This window comes from Anopheles arabiensis, chromosome 3, assembly GCF_016920715.1.
Source record: "Anopheles arabiensis isolate DONGOLA chromosome 3, AaraD3, whole genome shotgun sequence".
Lineage (NCBI taxonomy): Eukaryota > Metazoa > Arthropoda > Insecta > Diptera > Culicidae > Anopheles > Anopheles arabiensis.
The window spans coordinates 62,508,293-62,525,625 of NC_053518.1; the positions used below are offsets into that span (position 1 = coordinate 62,508,293).

Here is a 17,333-nt window from a genome sequence, read left to right on the forward strand (position 1 = left end):
AGATGTACCCTGGCATCCACGAACCGTGCGAATGCACTGGATGCTAATGGCAGTACCGAACGGAAAAGCATAAAATATGATTACGTATGTTTCGCATCTGCATATGGCCGTTTTGTGTGTGTTCTCTCCAGACACTCTTCCCTGTGCTTTTGGGGAACTCTCTCTTGAGCTGGCGTGATGAGATACGGCGGGTAATAAACGGGATAGTTTATTGATTTCTAGGTGGTTTAAATTCGGTAGAGGACTTAGGCCGCTTATGGTGGCAGTTGAATATTATCAGCTGCAGTTCTAGTGCTGCGCGAACAGATTGACTCCTAACAGAGCAATCGCAAAAGCACACACGCACTCGCACTCAGAGGATCGGAGCGTTTCTCGTTCGTCACTTTCGCCATGGTACATAAAATGTGTTATGCTACTCGATGGTACGAATGTTCCCTTCGGCGAGGGGAAATGCCTACCATCCTTGTCCCGTTTAAGCTGCCCTAGCTTCTATCACTCCACAAACCGTACCGTCCGCATGCGAGACTGCTGATTGATCCTTCGGTGGTCCTTTTTTCCACCGCTGCTCTATTCTTCCCCTGCCCGGGGCCCGCCGCCGCCGTCATGAGAACACAGTTTACGAACTGTGACAAACGTCCATTATCATCATCCACACGGCGCCGATGCATCCTTTTTTTCCATCCCGTGTAGCAACATTCCTTCCGGCAGCGATCCTTTCCGCGCCCAAATCTCTATCTCTGTACGCTGTGCGGGGATTTGGAAGGCTGAAGGGACAGCCAAAAATTCATCGCACGAAAGGCGCGACACGAATTTATGATAGCCACGGTGTGCAGCAGCTACAAGCCCTGGGTGGAACTGGCATCCAAGCACCGCAGAAACTGTCAACCGATCGATTGTGCTCGGGTGAAATTTATTCGCTGTTGATAGTGACGCTGGTAGGCGCTATTATCGAAACCAATCCAACTCCAATAACTTATGACGGTTTCGGGTTAGAGCCCCGATTGGCGATTGGAAGGTAATTTTCCTGTTCTCGATGCTTAATTGGTTTCGGCAGTGAAAGTTTGGTTCATAAATTTGACTATCACAATGAGCTCCATTGCAACGCTTTTAACGTTTGTGGTTAAATTTGCGGGACCAACACAGTGCATTAATTTTCAACGATAACAATGGGGAAATTATATAAACATGTTTTATTTTGTAAGCGCGAAGGTTTTTTTCCCACAGTTACAAATAAGTTAAATGAAGTATAAAGTCTCTTGACATAAATAGTTGCTAACATATCCAATGATACACATCACAACTTGTGAAACGTTTCTAACAAATACAAACGATCAGAGTCAGAATGTTACAAATGATACTTCGTTAAGGTGACCAAAACAGTTGCTTTAAATTGACATTAATCATCAGTTTAAAAACGATAGCTATTCAATAGGCGTGTGTCCGATAGGCTAGCAATCGAACGAACAACGACAACCCCAAAACAAACAGACAAACAAACAAGTTCGAGGATAATATTCGCAAATTATCACATCATCTTGTACTTTCCCCTTATATCCTTCAAAAAAAAGCAGTTCGAGTGTTTGCGCTCCGGAACGGTCGGAACTCCTTCCAGGCCCTGCAAGGTCCATCCAGCAAGATTAATTATCTTCCTATCGCCCATTCATCTTGCACCGGGAAACCATCGTCAATCGTCAATCGTCTTGGGATCATCGAACGAACGAACGAACGAGTGTTTTCCGTTCGTCCCAACCATCCCGAACCAATTACCCCGGAAGCTCCGGTTGGCTTTTCGGCCCAGAAACTCTACCCAAAACTATTTCGCCCGTTTTGTCGGGCCAGTAGTAGTTTGTTAATTGTACCAAATGACAGCATATTTGTCTTGAGCAAAAGTGCTACTTTCGAATCGACGCACAGTTTGTCCGTGTTGTCGGCGGCTTGATCCGAATGCATCGAATCCTTCGATATCTTCCGTGTTTTCGGTGGAATGCTCACGCAGTTCAATATCGTTGAGTCACAGCGAAGGAAGCAAAAAAAAAACTGGGGGGTACGGACCGACAGATCAATGGCTCTGCCTGCCCAGTCAATTTGCGAAACCCTTCCGCAAAAGTGCGCTCCCGTTTGCCTTCGCCCGAGGAATACCATTTTACCATTAATTACATCAATTGTCGCGAAACGATTAGCAAAAGTTCATTTCGTACTGTGATCGCGTTGTTTTTGTTGCGATCGTGTTGTAATATTTTCAGTTGACTGACCTGCTTCCGTTATATGGGTTTCAATGGCTTTGGCGAGGGTCTTTTCGCTGCCGCTCAGTTAACAATGATGGGAGTGCGCTGTGTAGTTAAGTTCTGCTGGTACAACGGAACTCCGAACGGGTGACAATTCTTCTTTCCCTTGGACCGGGCTACATTTATCTTGCTGCATAGTTGTGACAGCATCGCTCTCTCTCTCTCCGGTTTATGATATATTTCATTATTATTTGTACTCTGTGTACTAAGCGACGATAGACACGATGATGTACAGGGCATCATTTATCACAATCTAAACGAACGAAACTAAACGAATGGCACAGCTGGCTAATGGTACGATTTTCAAAGGGCGTTTATTTATTTTTTCAAGCAAACCTTTTTCTCTCGGCACAATTTGTAAAAATCGGTAAAGAGAGCGTCGAAAAAAGACACACAAACCGTCTTGTACAGCGTTCATCGAACCTTATGGCTAAAGGCTCAAGTATCAGTTTTCCAGTGTCCCCAAGGAAGTATGATCCAGAACGCACCCTTCGGATCCGCTCAGAGTCGTCTTCCCAGAAAAGGATGACGCGTTGGTGTCATCGCCGAAATGAAACGAGACGTACTCGATTCACCTTGTGGTAGTTGGATACATCAGTTTAACGTTTCGTACGAGGCAGTTGGCAAATAGGCCACCAAATGTTTGCATTTTGAGGGCTTCCGAAACCTCGGGATGGGTTTGTGGGACATCTTCGAGGGTTCACTCGATTCCCGGTGGTCCTATACGAACGAAACAGTTGTTTGATGGCAAGTGACGATTATCTTGATGCTAATAGCTCTTGAATGTGTTGGATCTGAGTTTCATGTATAAAATAAAACTAATAAGTTCAAATTGGGCTCAAACAAAGGGAACCACCAAATCACACTGATATCCCCAAAACCCAAAACCGATTTCAAATCGAATATCCCAAAACCGATTTCAAATCGAAAAACGTGCTCAAACGTGCTCCAACCATGTGCTGCATGGTTTGCTACATTCAAACCTGTCGCGTCCGTTCCAAACGGTCCATAAAAGCATCCGATATGCGTATGCGTCACCGGTAAACCATTCCTTTTCCACCACGTGATGCGCTCACACCGAGGCAAAGTAGGCGTTTGCGCAGGGCGTAAAGCGTGGAAACACAACCGTTTGAAATTCGTCCGTTTCATCGCATCCGTAGCGAAGGATTTAAAATACCCAGCCCCTGACGGAACCCAGCCCCCACTCCCTACGTCGTTCCCACGTCCGGATGGAAGGAGTTTTGGAATCAAGAAACAAAACAAGAATTAAAACCAAGCAACCGGGCAAAGCGATGATGAACGAGGAACAGGTATCTACGGATGAACCACGGGGACGGGCAGCACCAAAAAAGGGGAAAGAAACTCCGAAAACGACGGTTGTTTTGAAAATTTAAAAACGTTGAAAAGAAAAAGCAGAAAAAAGTCCCATCTTCTGCCCCGTGAACGCATGATAAGCACATGCGGGAGCAGAAACCACGAGACACAAAACTCCGGAGACAACGCACCACGCAGCATCGCTCAACAGCACGCAACTCCAGAACGGTTCACGCACACACGGCGAGGAAGAGACGGGCATCATTTTTAAATCTCCACCGACGACTACGACGCTACGACAACGATATGTGCGTGGTCTCGTGGTTGTGGCTTTGAATCCCAAGCCTGAATATAAAAAAAAACCCTGGAAGGAAACGAAAAGAACAGCACCCCGAGAGCAAGAAACCCCCCGCGACTACCGACCAAGCCTTTTATTCGATTGGAGGCGATTTAAAAGCCAGCCACGCAACGTGGTCGAACGACGCAATCAAAGCAAAAAGGGATGAGAAATAGACAGATAGAGCAGTGTGGAGCGAGATGCAGTGTGGCATACAAGCAAGAGATAGAGCAAAGCGTAAACTCCCTACACATCAAGGTTAGTTGGGGAGAAAAGAAGGACCGTGTAAGAAGGAACAAACTTTTTTGGTTAATGCTGTGTGGTGTGGAAAAAGAAAACATAATTCTTCTTTCAGCTATGCGCTAGCTTCGCTTTTTCTCCGTGCGCATGGCATCATGCGTTGCGCAAGCATAAAACCCCTAGAGGGTATGTCAACATAGCATAAACATGGTTGATTTTTAGTTTATATTATTTTATTTTTAAATGTTGAGTATGATGTATTTTTACTAAAACATTGTAACCACTTGTGCTAAAAATTTATATAATTTTCGAGGTGTTTCCACCCTGTTTTTGTGCCTTTAATTAAAAGAAATTCAAGGCATTACGAAAATAAACACCTTTTTTCTATGTTTTAAACTACTTTTTATGATTTATTCAATTTAATATATAATTGTATTGTATATAATGTTTGTTTGCCATCTCCATATAATTTTGTAATCTCGTACGACTTACCAACATGCCCGTCACGGGTTCAAGCCTCGAATGGACCGAGCCCCTATACGTAGGACTGACTATCCTGTTTTGGGTAAATCAAAAAGTCACTGAAAGCCAAGCTCATTGTGGTTCAGGCAGCCCTTGACCGACAACCAAATGTTGTGCCAAATGAAGAAGATATAGTTGTATTTGTTAAACTGATAAGGTAATAAAAGTAATTTACGATATTTATGCATCACAAATCCTGCAAAACTGCATTTAAAAATATATGTTTTATACATTTTTGTTTTGTCTGATTATCAACTTTATTTTATATGATGAATTTGTGAAAACAGTATCTGAACAGCTTACTAAACTATTAAATATCTCAGATTTCGGCTTTCGAAGAAAAAAATCATTTTATACACATCACTAAACGTTATGCCAAAATGTACTTTATATTCGTTCTACGAGTTATGTGTATGAAAGAAAAAACAATTAAAATAAACATCACGGAAAATATGATCAATATTCCAAACTATGGAAAAATTTCCCATAAATTCTAGATAAAAAAATATTTTTTTAGTAACGATATTTACCTGTGTGTGATACGCTCAATTTCAATACTTTTCTTCCCCATGGCTCTAATGTTTAAAACTCCCCTCTACCGTCACGCACACATACACACATGCGAGCATGTTCTTTCAATTGATACTGTGTGTGCGTGTGGACTGTGTACGAAAGCAAGCGAACCTCCGCTAGCATCGCATGTAACGCTTATAACGCACCGCATTACTGTTGAAAACTTCGGCGAGTACAGTTCGGTCTCGATCGAGCTCTCGCTGTTGTGCGTATTTCCCCCATCGCAATATCCGACCTGGTTGGTGTAAAATATCAGTGACTTGGTGGTAGTTCACTAGCAGCAAGCGAACATCGTTTTTGGTGAAGTGAAATTTACCGTGGTTTTAAAACGGCAAGGCAAAGGCCTTCCCGCTGGTGAAACCGACGCGTGTGTAAAATCTACCAAACAGGGTACGCTTCTTTGTGTGTGTTCGAAAGAGTTAATATACTGGCTCCGTTCTTGTTGTAAGTTGCTCGGCTATTTTGTGACGAAAATTGTTGCAAAAGGGCAAGATTTTCAACAAACAGCTTACACCACAAGTGAGTGAAAATACAACAACGCAAGCCATAAACGTCAGTGTCTACGCAAACTATAAACAGGTTACGCCCGTTACGAGGCTACCCATCATAACCTCAAAATTGAAGCTTGCTTGAAAAATAAAGAGACGACAAAACCCCGCACACACAAACACATGCCTGTGCGCTTGCGTGAGTAGCGTGGAAAGGGCCATCGAAAATCGCTGGTGTACGGTTGTGTGGTAGTAGTGGTGGCAACAAAGAACAGTGCGCACCCGTGTGTATGCGTGTATGAGTGCGATCGCCGCAGTGCGTGTGTCGAAAGCGAACGATAAAGGGAGCGATGCAATCGCGTGCTATTTTATACAAAAAGTATGAAAAGGGCGTGTTGAAAATTTGACGACCGTCTCGGAAGGGTGTTAGAAAGTACGGAAACTCTGCCGATTAAATTGTGCCGATCGAAAAGGGTGCAATCACGGGTGAATGACTGTGAACGACGCAGTGAAGGTTTTATTTGTGCCCCGAACGCACGACGCCATCTTAGCAAAAAACAAGGGATTCGCGACCCGTCTCGAATCGCTGTGCGGGGCTTGTCAGGTTGACAAGTGAAAGAAGCAGAAGCAGTGCGCGTGTGTATACAAACAGACCAGCAGCAGCAAGCCGAAAACATTTGCAAAACAAGCGTGAGTGCATTTTCATTGTGCCTCCCGTGGTGGTGTGTGCGCGAAGCAATATTCAAAAGCAATTAGTAAAATGGGTGCACAGGTGTACAACCAGACGATCGAGCGGCTGCACTATTCCCCGGTGCCGCCGATCAAAAACTACAAACGACTGTCGCCGGCCAAAAGCCTGCTGAACCGCACCAAGCGCAATTTGTTCGGTTCGGTCGAACCGAAAGCATTCATGGAGTAAGTGTACTTTACAACGGAATATGTTTGTTTAATCCCTTTCTACCATTGCTCATGTTGCTAAATACCCTTTTTGTTCCATCTTATCCGCAGTTACTACAAAAGTCAAATGCAAAAGGCGAGCGAGGAAAAGCGGAAGAAATGGAACTTCAACTTCAACCTCGAAAAGCCCCTGGACGGTCCGCTGCAGTGGGAACCGGTGGGAACGAACCGTGTTCCGGTGGTCACGTTGACGCAGGCCGCACACGTGATACCGGGCACTAGGCGACCGGCGGGACTGGAGCGTAGCAGTAGCAGCACCAGCAGCAGCTCGGCCGACATCCTTTCGTCGGACGAACTGATGGACCAGCGGGCGGAACGTGCAAATCGGGGCAGCAGTGTGGAGTCCCTCGATGGATCGCTCTCGTCACTGTCGTCACCTCGCCCAAGAAGAAGAGGTCAGGAGTCCCGTTTTCTTCCTTTGTATACTTGCCCATTTTCCGCTCTTATGTATGGGTGCATTGGTAACAATAATTAAAACAAAGCTAATTATTGGAACTTTCGCCCTGAAAAAAAAAATATACAAAATCAAAATCGTACCATCGGGAATGCATTCTGTTAACGTTACTTCACGCCTTATTGATTATTTTTAATGACCGCCAATTAACACTTGGTGTGCACGGTTGATGCTGACTGGTCGGGAATTGCTTTTTCCCCTTTTTATGATGGGAAGGTGAAAGAATTTGTATCTCTTTCTGTGTCAATAATTAGCAATAAGAGTATCAATTTGCTAAAGAGGTGAAATGGAACCTTCACTAAGCAATGGTTTTTTTACTTGTGGTAAGAATCGATCTGCTTTCTGTTGCCTGGTTTCACCGGAGTGAAGACAATTTGACCAAGTGTTTAATTTACTGCTTGAACGAACTAAAAAGCCCATATAAACGTTCTCAATTACACGCACACAGTATGGCACATTTACCCTAAATCGTGTGGGAATCTTCATCAATTCGCCCGGAATAAACAAAAAATACGTTTGTTCCAGAAAATCGATTATTCCTTCCCTAAAGCCTTAAGGTTACTGACACCCAGGTGTTTAAGATCTTCCCCTAAAAGAAACGAAGCAAAGTATACTTTCTCAGAGAAAGGATGAAAAAAATGAATCGTAACCGTTGAACTTATTAAAAACCAGAAAAATACATAATACGTTCCGCGGGGGTGCACAAAAATATATCCTTCGTGGCAAGGCAGCAATCTTAAGATTGTGTATCGCTACCCTTTTTATCCTTCTATCCTTCTCTCTTCCTGCGACGTAAAAGGTGCAGCGTGAAATAATGAATTCGTTTTACTGACCTCATCGAACATATGATCACTGTATGGAACCTCCAGAAGGGGTCAATACGCATGATATGTGTGTATGATCTCGTTCCGTGTTGTTTTGCTTTCCTGTTATCAAACCAACAAGCAGCGGCAACCTCCAATAAAAGCGCATGTGCGGAGCCTCGAGTGTGTTTTATGGTTCGTCGCTTTTTCCAACGGTTTTTTGGTTTGGCCACTCACACTGTTGTCTTTTGACCGGCCAGCCAGCCGTTCCAAAACACAAACCACCGACGAGACATGTATGTTCCGTTTTCATTTCCCTTACGATATTCTCGACATCTGCTCGGCAACGCAGCGCGTGTACGCCCGTGTCATGCTCCTCTGCGCGAACGGAAAGCAGAGAGAAAGAAAGGGGACACGGAAATGCATGGAACGATCGCGCACAGATCCCCATTGTTTCGGATCTATTTTCCATATTACACACCCTCGTTTAGCCTCAGCAGAGGGGTTCCTTCTCGAGTTTTTTTTTGTTAGCTCTTACTAAGACAGATAGAAGAAGCGGGGGGAGAAGAAAAGGTCGTTATTACTGTCTGCCTTTGTTCTGTTGGGCTTCTTCAAGAACCTCGCCTCACGCGTAGGATGTTTCTGCTCGCCTGCATGACAGTTATGCTGCTCTTTTGGATGATCTATGCTTCTTGATTTTTGAACAGAAACAGAAGAAATTGCTGCACCTTTCACGGTTAGCAGAAACATTCTTCGAATGCACTTAATTGAGCTCGTCTTACAGCTACAGCCGTCCTAAGAGTAATTCTTTTCTGTTTTTCGCGCTTCGTGCACTTGCGTTGAGGTGTAATTATACAATTGTAGCTTGTTCCAGTCGCGATTTTAATGCTTCATATGTTTCCCTCGTCGGAGAATGGGGGGCCGCCACCCTTTTGCCCCAGTGTTCTTGGTGTAATTAGTTTGCAGTTGCGATGGGAGATATTTCACGGGTTCTTCAACCAAAATAAAACGTACAATTGTGTGTTTGTTATGGTTGCATGAAGCTGAAGCGATCATTTTCAGCATGGCTTAATCGGTGGAACATTTTTTGTACCGATAATAACTTCAATTACTATTCACCAAGTTGATGGAAAGATTTTAATAAGCTAGGTTTCTGATGTAGCCCAAATGTCTAAGCATAATTCTTAGCATTTTTTCGTTGTTTTAAACTATTGCTGACCTTTTCAACCTGTGTTTCAACCAATGGTTGGAATTTATGTTTTTAAAACTCTCCTATCGCGACCGGATACGGGACATTCCGTTAGCTAATTGATGATGCACCAAACCCTAGCCTCTTATGGTAAACATGTTAAAAAAGATAGGATAAGCTATCCTTACCTTTTCTTCTCCTTATCGAGGTCATCCATGGTCAATGTTTCCGGTGGTTGTTTGGTATTTTTTTGCAAATTTGTTTTTACCTTCCCAACCGGAAGAAAGAAAGTGCTCGCACACGTGTTGCCCATTCCTCGTAATAGATGGCATGTGGTGTCCCTTCCGGGGTTTTCTCTTTTTTGCTTGTTTTCTACACCGAAACATGTTTGGTTAAATCGGGAGTAAAGTTTCCGGGGTTTTCTCCTGTTTCCCTACGGTTGCTGCAATTACGTCTAAATTGGAGAAATAATGCAAACCCATCATCCCTCTCTTGAAATCGATACTCGTTCTAGGATGTGTAAAGAATCATCGGTCGGAAAGGTCATTTTGCTGCCAGCAGGGGTCCCTGGCAGCTAAAGGTATATATTGAGTAAGAAAGGCACTGTACGGGGGCTGCGCCCGTTGTGTAGTACGGTATTCCAACCTCAAAATCCCGCAGCGTTGGGTGCTGCTGCATGGTGTGCGCTATTGTGGGACTAACGTTTCAAACACAGGCAAAATCAAAGAACGGTTTTTTTTTTATTGGGCGATCCCAGCCCCATTGTGCTTTGAACCGTGTGCAGTTCCGGATGTTATGTGCCTTCTATTTGAGGATATGCAACTCCAAAAAGGGTATTCATGTTCAACATTCCGTCTGTGCGTATTTTCATCAACAAAAAGAAAACGTTTTTAATCACACTGTTTAGGGTGATTTGCTCCACGTAATTGCAATGTGGAATAAAGGGCTTTTTGTATTGTTGGTCGGTATTTAATTGCTAGTAGTATGGTTTACCTATGGCGGATAATAATAGTTTTAAGGTATAATAGCTTAAAAGAAACCGCAAAACAACACAATTCATGTTCGTTGAATTCTCAAATTAAATTACTTTCGGCCTTTTGCTATGCAAAATAATCGAACAAAAAAAAAAAAATACCTGTAATAAAATAACGTTTCTTTGCTAATTTAAACGTAAAGCTTGATAAGCTTGGATAATTCCGTTCCATAATATGGAGGTCAACCGATCGTATGCATTTTATCACATCCCGTTTTATTCCCCCATTTGTTTTCGAATGATCGAACAAAACAAAGCGTCCGTTGCATTAATTCGTCAAGCAAAACCGCTACCGGATTGCCGCTGCCTTCCGCTGCTGGGCCGTGGTGGACACCTGGACAAAGGTTGTAGACCTGCCGTACGCTGAACGAAAGCACATCCTTTCGTCCGTCCTTATTTTGTCTTGTTTTTTTTTTTGGGTTTGCCATTCGATGTACAATTTATTTATCTTCTCTCGCGGGCTCACCCGTAAAGCGAGATTGTACGTGGTAGCAGCAATATGAAATTATTATTATTTTTCTGGCGTGTGTTTTTCCGCTTTTACTGCGTCCGTGCTGTGTGTGTGCCTGCTGCTGCTGCTCCACAGCGAACGATAGTGGGTCCATCCCGAGGGCACAATTTAACGATCGCGAGTGATCGTGGCGTCCGGGATGTAACGCTCTTGTACACGAACTACCGAATTTCGCCATCAGGCAGCAGCAGCCATGGAAAGATCTTTCCTCTTACCTTTGTAGCATCGTTTTTTAATGTCTTCCAACCAAAGATAAATCCTTCGCCCGGGATTGTCACGGTGGAAACCAGAAACACGGCGAGGAAGCGACGTTTGTTTTGTACTGCATTGAAACGAGTTCTTTCTTTTTTACAATTTTCGATCACTTGCGGCAGGAAGGGAAATAGGGGATTTTCTTCCTTCTCGATCGAGGTTCGTAGTACTGGTGCTGCTGTTTTTATGCTTTCATCATCATCCCTTCCCCATCGATCACCGCGGCAGTTGGCAGCAGAACATAAACCGACGAACGGGTTTTCTGCGGCCGCGACGCACTGCAGCGATGCACTTTTCGATGAAAGTTCAACTGAAGAAAATTGGTCTTATGCTGGTGCTGCTGCGCACAGTGCAATCAGGCTGTGTGATGATGGTGGTAGTTGTTGTTTTACCATTCGCTCTTGCGTGTTGCTAGTGTGTTTTGTTTTTGTGGAGTGATGTACAGTTTTTTTTTCTTATATTCTGTTTCTCGCTTGTGTTGCACGATTTGTTCTTTCACCTTTTTCGTTCCATTTTTGGTTGTTTTGGGAAGCTTATTTTTGTTTATTTTTCTGTTCTGATTTTGAAGAAAAAGATACATCACTCTTAACAGTAACTATTTTTAAACTATTTTTTATGATAAACTATTATTTTTGTGATGCTAAAAATCGATCAAAGTTGTTTGATCGATTAAAAAACATAAATGTTTTTTTTTAATTCTTAAATAATGGCACTGTGTACTGCTTACATTGAAGGATGGATTAAGAGATTTATAAATCAATGGATCGACTAATTTAGAACAATTTTTTTGCTTACCATTCACTTTGTTAATATTATTCTGGAACATTAAGTGTTTCATTTGCCCGATACTAGTCTTCATTCTCTTCCGCTGCTGCCGTGACCTGCTTTTTTGTGTGTATTCTTTATCTTTTGCACCCTTTTGGCAAGCTTTCTCTTCCTCACGCGGATCTGTTGTGTTGTTTACGTCGCGAGATGTTTGTACGAAATTTAAAAGTGCTTCGCAAAAGGTGTGCTGAGTAACGCGCCCGTAATGAAGAAGGAACACATACAATGGGCCAAAGACTGGGTCTTGAAGGGTCTCAACGGCGAGGGCTGTACCCGGAGTGTGGGTAAATAATCGAAGCAAAGGGTTTGCCTGTCGTCTGCCAGGTGGATTTTGGTCGATTTCATCATCATCTTTGTTGGTCGGGGCACTGGTTGGTTTGTTTGTTGCGACCTGTGTTTCGCTGCAAAACAACCCCTACGGGAGACGCCTACCCTGTGGTTGATTTCCTTTTTACCCGCCTACCGCTGCCTGATTCAAGAAAGACAGACTCCTATCGTTTCACTTGTTTTTACCCCTACTCACCCGGGCAGCATGGCTACCATCCTCTTTTGCTGCCCTTTGGGGTTGCTATTTTGGCTGAGTCAACGCGCGAACACAGTTACTTTACGCGACGCAAGCATAAACACGTTTCATCCTGTCTAACGGGAGGTTGCAAACATACACGTTTTGGCGTGTGCTCCACGGCGTGTCCGTACCGGCATCGTTGTGTCGTGCCTTGTGCGAGATAAGTGACGCCCGATGCACGACAATGGACCTGCCGGGAGAGTGGCGTTGCCAAAGGAATAAAAAATCATGTCCAAACGTGATCCTGGAACTGTGGAGCTTGGTTTTTGCTGCTCTTTTTGCAATCGCTTCCGACGGACGATCAAAAATCAGGATCAGTTCAACAAGCTCGTGTGATTATGCATAAAATAACTTTTATCTTAAACATTTATGAACATTGTAGTAATCCAATAACAAACTCTCTACCGGTTGGATCATTTTCATTAATAATATCCCTTCTAATGCCAATCAAAATAAACCACTTAGTGTCAACCAGACTGAGCATGTCAGGAATGACCTACTGTTGAGCTTCCAGCCGTTCGACGACGACGACGACGACGTACTCCTATGTTGTGCTGCGTCGCGGAAGAAATGCCTCTTGTTTGATGTGTGGCAATTAAATTCCTCCACACACAAACCACAAATGTGTTTGCGGGCGGAACATCTGCTTCATGCTGCTCGTGCTCATTGACGGTGAGACACCCCGACACACGCCACTCTGCCTCGTCGCGTTCTGTCGATTAGACCACGGCAGGCCTAGCGGGTGGCTATTTACCATTTTGAATACGATATGTATGCGCTGTGCTGCTTATCAGACAGTGTAAGGAAAAGAACGTGCTGTGATAAGAACAAGCTATCCCACAAAGCGTCTGCTAGAAGAAGAATCAAATTCATTGGACCGTACACGGCAGCATAAGATAGCAAAGGTTATGCTGTGATAGAAGGATCCAATCCTCTAAACACGTTGTTGATCGAGAGTTGGGAGGAACTGTTGCTGTCCTTGAAATTCCAGCTCTTGATTTCCCGCGCAAACTTCGCTACAATCATCGCCGCGCAACGCGCTTGTCTAGATGGTTTGTTTTGATTTCACAATGTTACCAATACTATTTCGCAGCCAGAGTTCGCATATAGCATAGGCAAAGTTAGGCGCCAACTATTAATGGAATTAGGATTTTGGTTCCAGTTTCTTTTCGACTGACTTTTTAATGACTAAACCCCACCTGACGGAGGTTACACAGGTTTGACACAAACGCACAGGTAGCACTGGCTCTGAGGATCAACAAGTCCGACCCAACACACACTTTCTCCTCTCGCTCTGTCTATGCTTGGACCGTGTCGTGTGAAAAGAAGAAACGGAAGCCTCTTACGAAGCATTTTTTAAAGGGAACAGATGTTTTTTTCTTCTTTCATTCCTCCAATCGTTCTGCTGTGCCATTTCAAAGCATGCGTACGAGAGTCACTCTGTTTCACTCGGCGATCAACAAAACCACCTCGTTTCGGCAATTACCTGGCTGGCCGTGTTTTGGTTGTGTTTTTCGTAACAGATGTGGTGCCGCTGAAGAGTTTTTTTTCTTGCGGCTTACAAGTCGAAAAATGGCACGCGCTTTCGGTGATCTTTGATATGTGTGTGGTTCAAGAGATAGAAGGACGTTTGCCCTTTCGAGCAAAAAAGGTTTGGCGTGTCTAACAGATGTGAGGTGAAATTGAATTTTTAGGGTGCTGGCGTTGCCGAGTTCCGGTAATGTTTTAAAAGTTTTTAAAAAAGAAATGTAGTGCATATATTTGAATAAATTACTCACACTACGCGCTGCTGGAAATGGCATGTGCCCATTATGCCGGGTTTAAAATTCCTTTTTTTGTGTGTGTCACGTCTAGAACCGGAACCGGTAGCGAATATTCCGCCTACAATCGTTTTACACACGGGCGCCATATGATCCGCAACGTACCATACCGTAGGCCACGTGCGTTGGGTGAGGTATCTTTTGTATCTTTCCTGTCGATCATGTGGTTTATCTGTTCTTGTTCATTCGTACACGGGCTAAAAATGAGCAATACATGAATAAAAGATGAGAGAAGTGCATCGAAGCTTTACCGTAACAGCGGTTTTTGGCCTTTACGCGCTGACGTTGTTGTGGTGATGTTGTCGTTGAAATTAGCTCGGCCAGCGCCTACATACGGTGCATAAATTATGTTTCGGTTCGGGTGGTTCCTGTCAAAAATGGTTCCGAAATGCACGCCAGATAAATGCTGCCCAGCCAGAGAGTGTTTTGTGGTGTGTTTCGACGGGGACGACGACAGGATAAGATGGTTAATCGAGCGTGCAGAGCCGACTTTACCATCTGTTTGCGCTCGGGAGCGGTGAATATGGGTTTTGTGCGGAACAGAAATTTTTCGAAACATTAGTAACGGTCACTTTGAAGCTCGTTAAGCTTTTGAGCGCGCGCGTTTTGATAGCGCTTTTGTGGTCCTGAAGGATGCATCTGCATTGTATTTTGCTTGCTTTCTATGCCGGACACAAACGATTCGTTGCGGTCAGTTATGGTCGAAACGCTGGTTGTCAAGTCCCTTTTCACTTTAATTGGGTTCTAAAAAGGCTCTTATATCTTCAAAAATAGCAAACATCGCTTTTGTCTCTAGTAGGGATTGAATTTGTTTGTTAGAGCGACGCTAATGCTTAGATAAATGTAGTCCGCACAGTATGAGACGCGAAGGTACGCTACATCAGAGAGGGAGAGATGAGAGAAGCTTTGTCTGCCACAGCGTGTGTAGTCAGTATGTCTGTCGTATGATTCATTTCAAGTTCGCCATGTACTCTAGTAAAGGCACAAAACGGCACAACCGAATCGCATTGAAAGGCCGTAGCAAATTGTTTATGGTCTTGATTGTCTCTATCGCTTTCTACAGCAACTTAGAATTAGAGTCCGCTCCCCTTACGCGAGCGATTGCCGACTACCGTGTCTTATCTGTTCAAACTGGCTTGTTTTCAAACGCTTCGCTCTCCCGGGATCGTTTCAATTTGATAAGCGTTCTTCGTGTGGTTGCTTGTCTTTTTGCTATTTTCGTCTACCTATTGACCGGTGGTGGTTTGACCGGCCCTCTGCAATCCGGCCAACACGATCCGACACGTAGCTAGATCGTCGTCGTTGGTGATCTTTTCGATGACCTTTTATTCTGCCCGTATTTGTTCTGCGGTCGTCAATCGTGTTCAGTTTTCATCCTAAGGATAGATCAAGGGGGAAATTGTTTATCATTCCATACCGAACCACTGCTTTATTCAAAAAATAATTTCTGTGTTCAAAAAAATGTGTTCTTTAATGTGTAGCCCGCATATCTAATGTATCATTGTGTTTGTCTCTTTTCAGAATTTTTGAAAGAACGCAAGCGTCGCCTGTCGTCTACTGTTGCGGTGGAGAAAATTTCCGCCAAAAAGGTACGCATGATGATGGGTGCTTCTTCCTCGTCGTCAGAGAATGGTGATGGTGCTGCCGGTGGTCCGCAGGAGGCTTCTGCATCGACAACAAACTAAAACACTTCAGTGTGCCATCTGACATGAGAGAAACCTCTGGACCATCGAAACACGTTACTTTCCTCCACAACAGCACCCAGCGGACACTATTGCACGACTGTACGGCGGCGACGTCAGTGTAATGCGACAGTGTCGGAATATAGGGTATATTTGCTTCACATTACTTTCTGGTTAAAGTGCGCCAGCGCTCGCGGAAACCGTACTGTCTGTCAATAGTCGTAACAGTTATCTTTTTTTACTCTTAGTAACTCTTCAAATGTGAGCTAGGAAACACTTTGTGTTCCGTGTTTGCAGCAACCAAGGACAGCAGCGGTACCTTTTATTTGGTATAGTTGTTTTTGGCTTTTCTTATATTTTTCGAACCATATTTACACCAGAATTTTGATATTTACGTTAGTTTGGGGTTAATTGCAATGTTCATATTGCATTCTTTCGAAATCCATAACTATAGTAATTCTTGTAAGTTAACCAGTTTGATCGTATAAACACACAACCCCCGCAATACTTCTCTTTTCGTTGGTCTGTGGTTACTTTTTATTGCAAGAAGTATCTCTCAGATTTTTTTATTTTTGTAATTGTATATTTATGTGTATGTACATATTATTAGTTTTATTTTTTGAATAAGTACTATATTTGAGTTCACAAACTATAAATAAATTAAACATTCATAAGAAATTTGAAAAAGCTGTAGGGAGGCAACAAGCATCGTACGCTGTTTTATTGAATTATTCAAGCTTTCAATGACCGATGGATCAATCCGTAGACACAGGAGATGGAAAACAACTTACAAAATAAATTGTTTTGCGTCTTCCGGTGTCTGATCTATCGCTTTAAGGAAGGTTGACAATGAAACAGTATACAAGGTTGTGCAATTGAATTGGAACACGAATGAATGACCTCAGAAGGGTGTTGTATTACATTGTTCTTTTACGTTGTAAAAAAATAAGCACGATTTATAATGCTATCTTAAGAGAAATCGTTTCCAGAGCTTAAACCATCATATTAACCATAAATGTGTTGATTGTTCGGTTTAGGCGGAAACGATTTTTTTTAAATATTAGTCTACAATACAGCACGGAACGTTCGAAAATATACTCTTAACATTAAAGTTAGACCAGATCTGCAACATTCGCATGTTGGAAAAGTGATCTCATACTAACGCATATGCAAGAAGTAACGTTGTTTTCACGGATACAGACAGACACACACACAAACACTTGTGATAATGCGTTAGTTAATGATAAATGTTTTTAGCACAGGCGTTTCTCTGCTTTCTTTACTTTCCTAGTCTTTTTCATTATTCTTTTATTTTCTCAACGAATGTGCTTCAAACTATGAAAAGAATCCCACATCGTCGAGCGGGTATTTTGTATGATATAATAATTCTTCGTCTAAACGCCTAAGTATGATTTAAGGAGGAGCAAGCTAACAGAACACTAGTATGTAACTTCTCGTGCCAAATCGAGAGTGGAAAATGGTG

General features: G+C 43.2%; 1 protein-coding gene across 1 annotated transcript; it reads left to right on the forward strand.

Annotated features, from left to right (window-relative positions):
* The first annotated feature begins 5,409 nt into the window (after positions 1–5,409).
* LOC120901130 (cyclin-dependent kinase inhibitor 1B-like) lies at positions 5,410–15,853 on the forward strand. Its single transcript, XM_040308838.1, has 3 exons — positions 5,410–6,674; positions 6,768–7,111; positions 15,690–15,853. Exons 1-3 carry the CDS (start codon positions 6,520–6,522, stop codon positions 15,851–15,853), a joined length of 663 nt encoding a protein of 220 aa, XP_040164772.1. The 5' UTR covers positions 5,410–6,519.
* Positions 15,854–17,333: the final 1,480 nt, after the last annotated feature.

What these genes read in the sequence shown, in the direction of transcription:
- LOC120901130 (XM_040308838.1), top strand. Translation starts at nt 6,520, where the DNA reads ATGGGTGCACAGGTGTACAACCAGACGATCGAGCGGCTGCACTATTCC. An exon ending in GAACCGAAAGCATTCATGGA is followed by an intron (nt 6,675 to 6,767) that starts GTAAGTGTACTT and finishes TCTTATCCGCAG; the next exon opens with TTACTACAAAAGTCAAATGC. An exon ending in ACCTCGCCCAAGAAGAAGAG is followed by an intron (nt 7,112 to 15,689) that starts GTCAGGAGTCCC and finishes GTCTCTTTTCAG; the next exon opens with AATTTTTGAAAGAACGCAAG.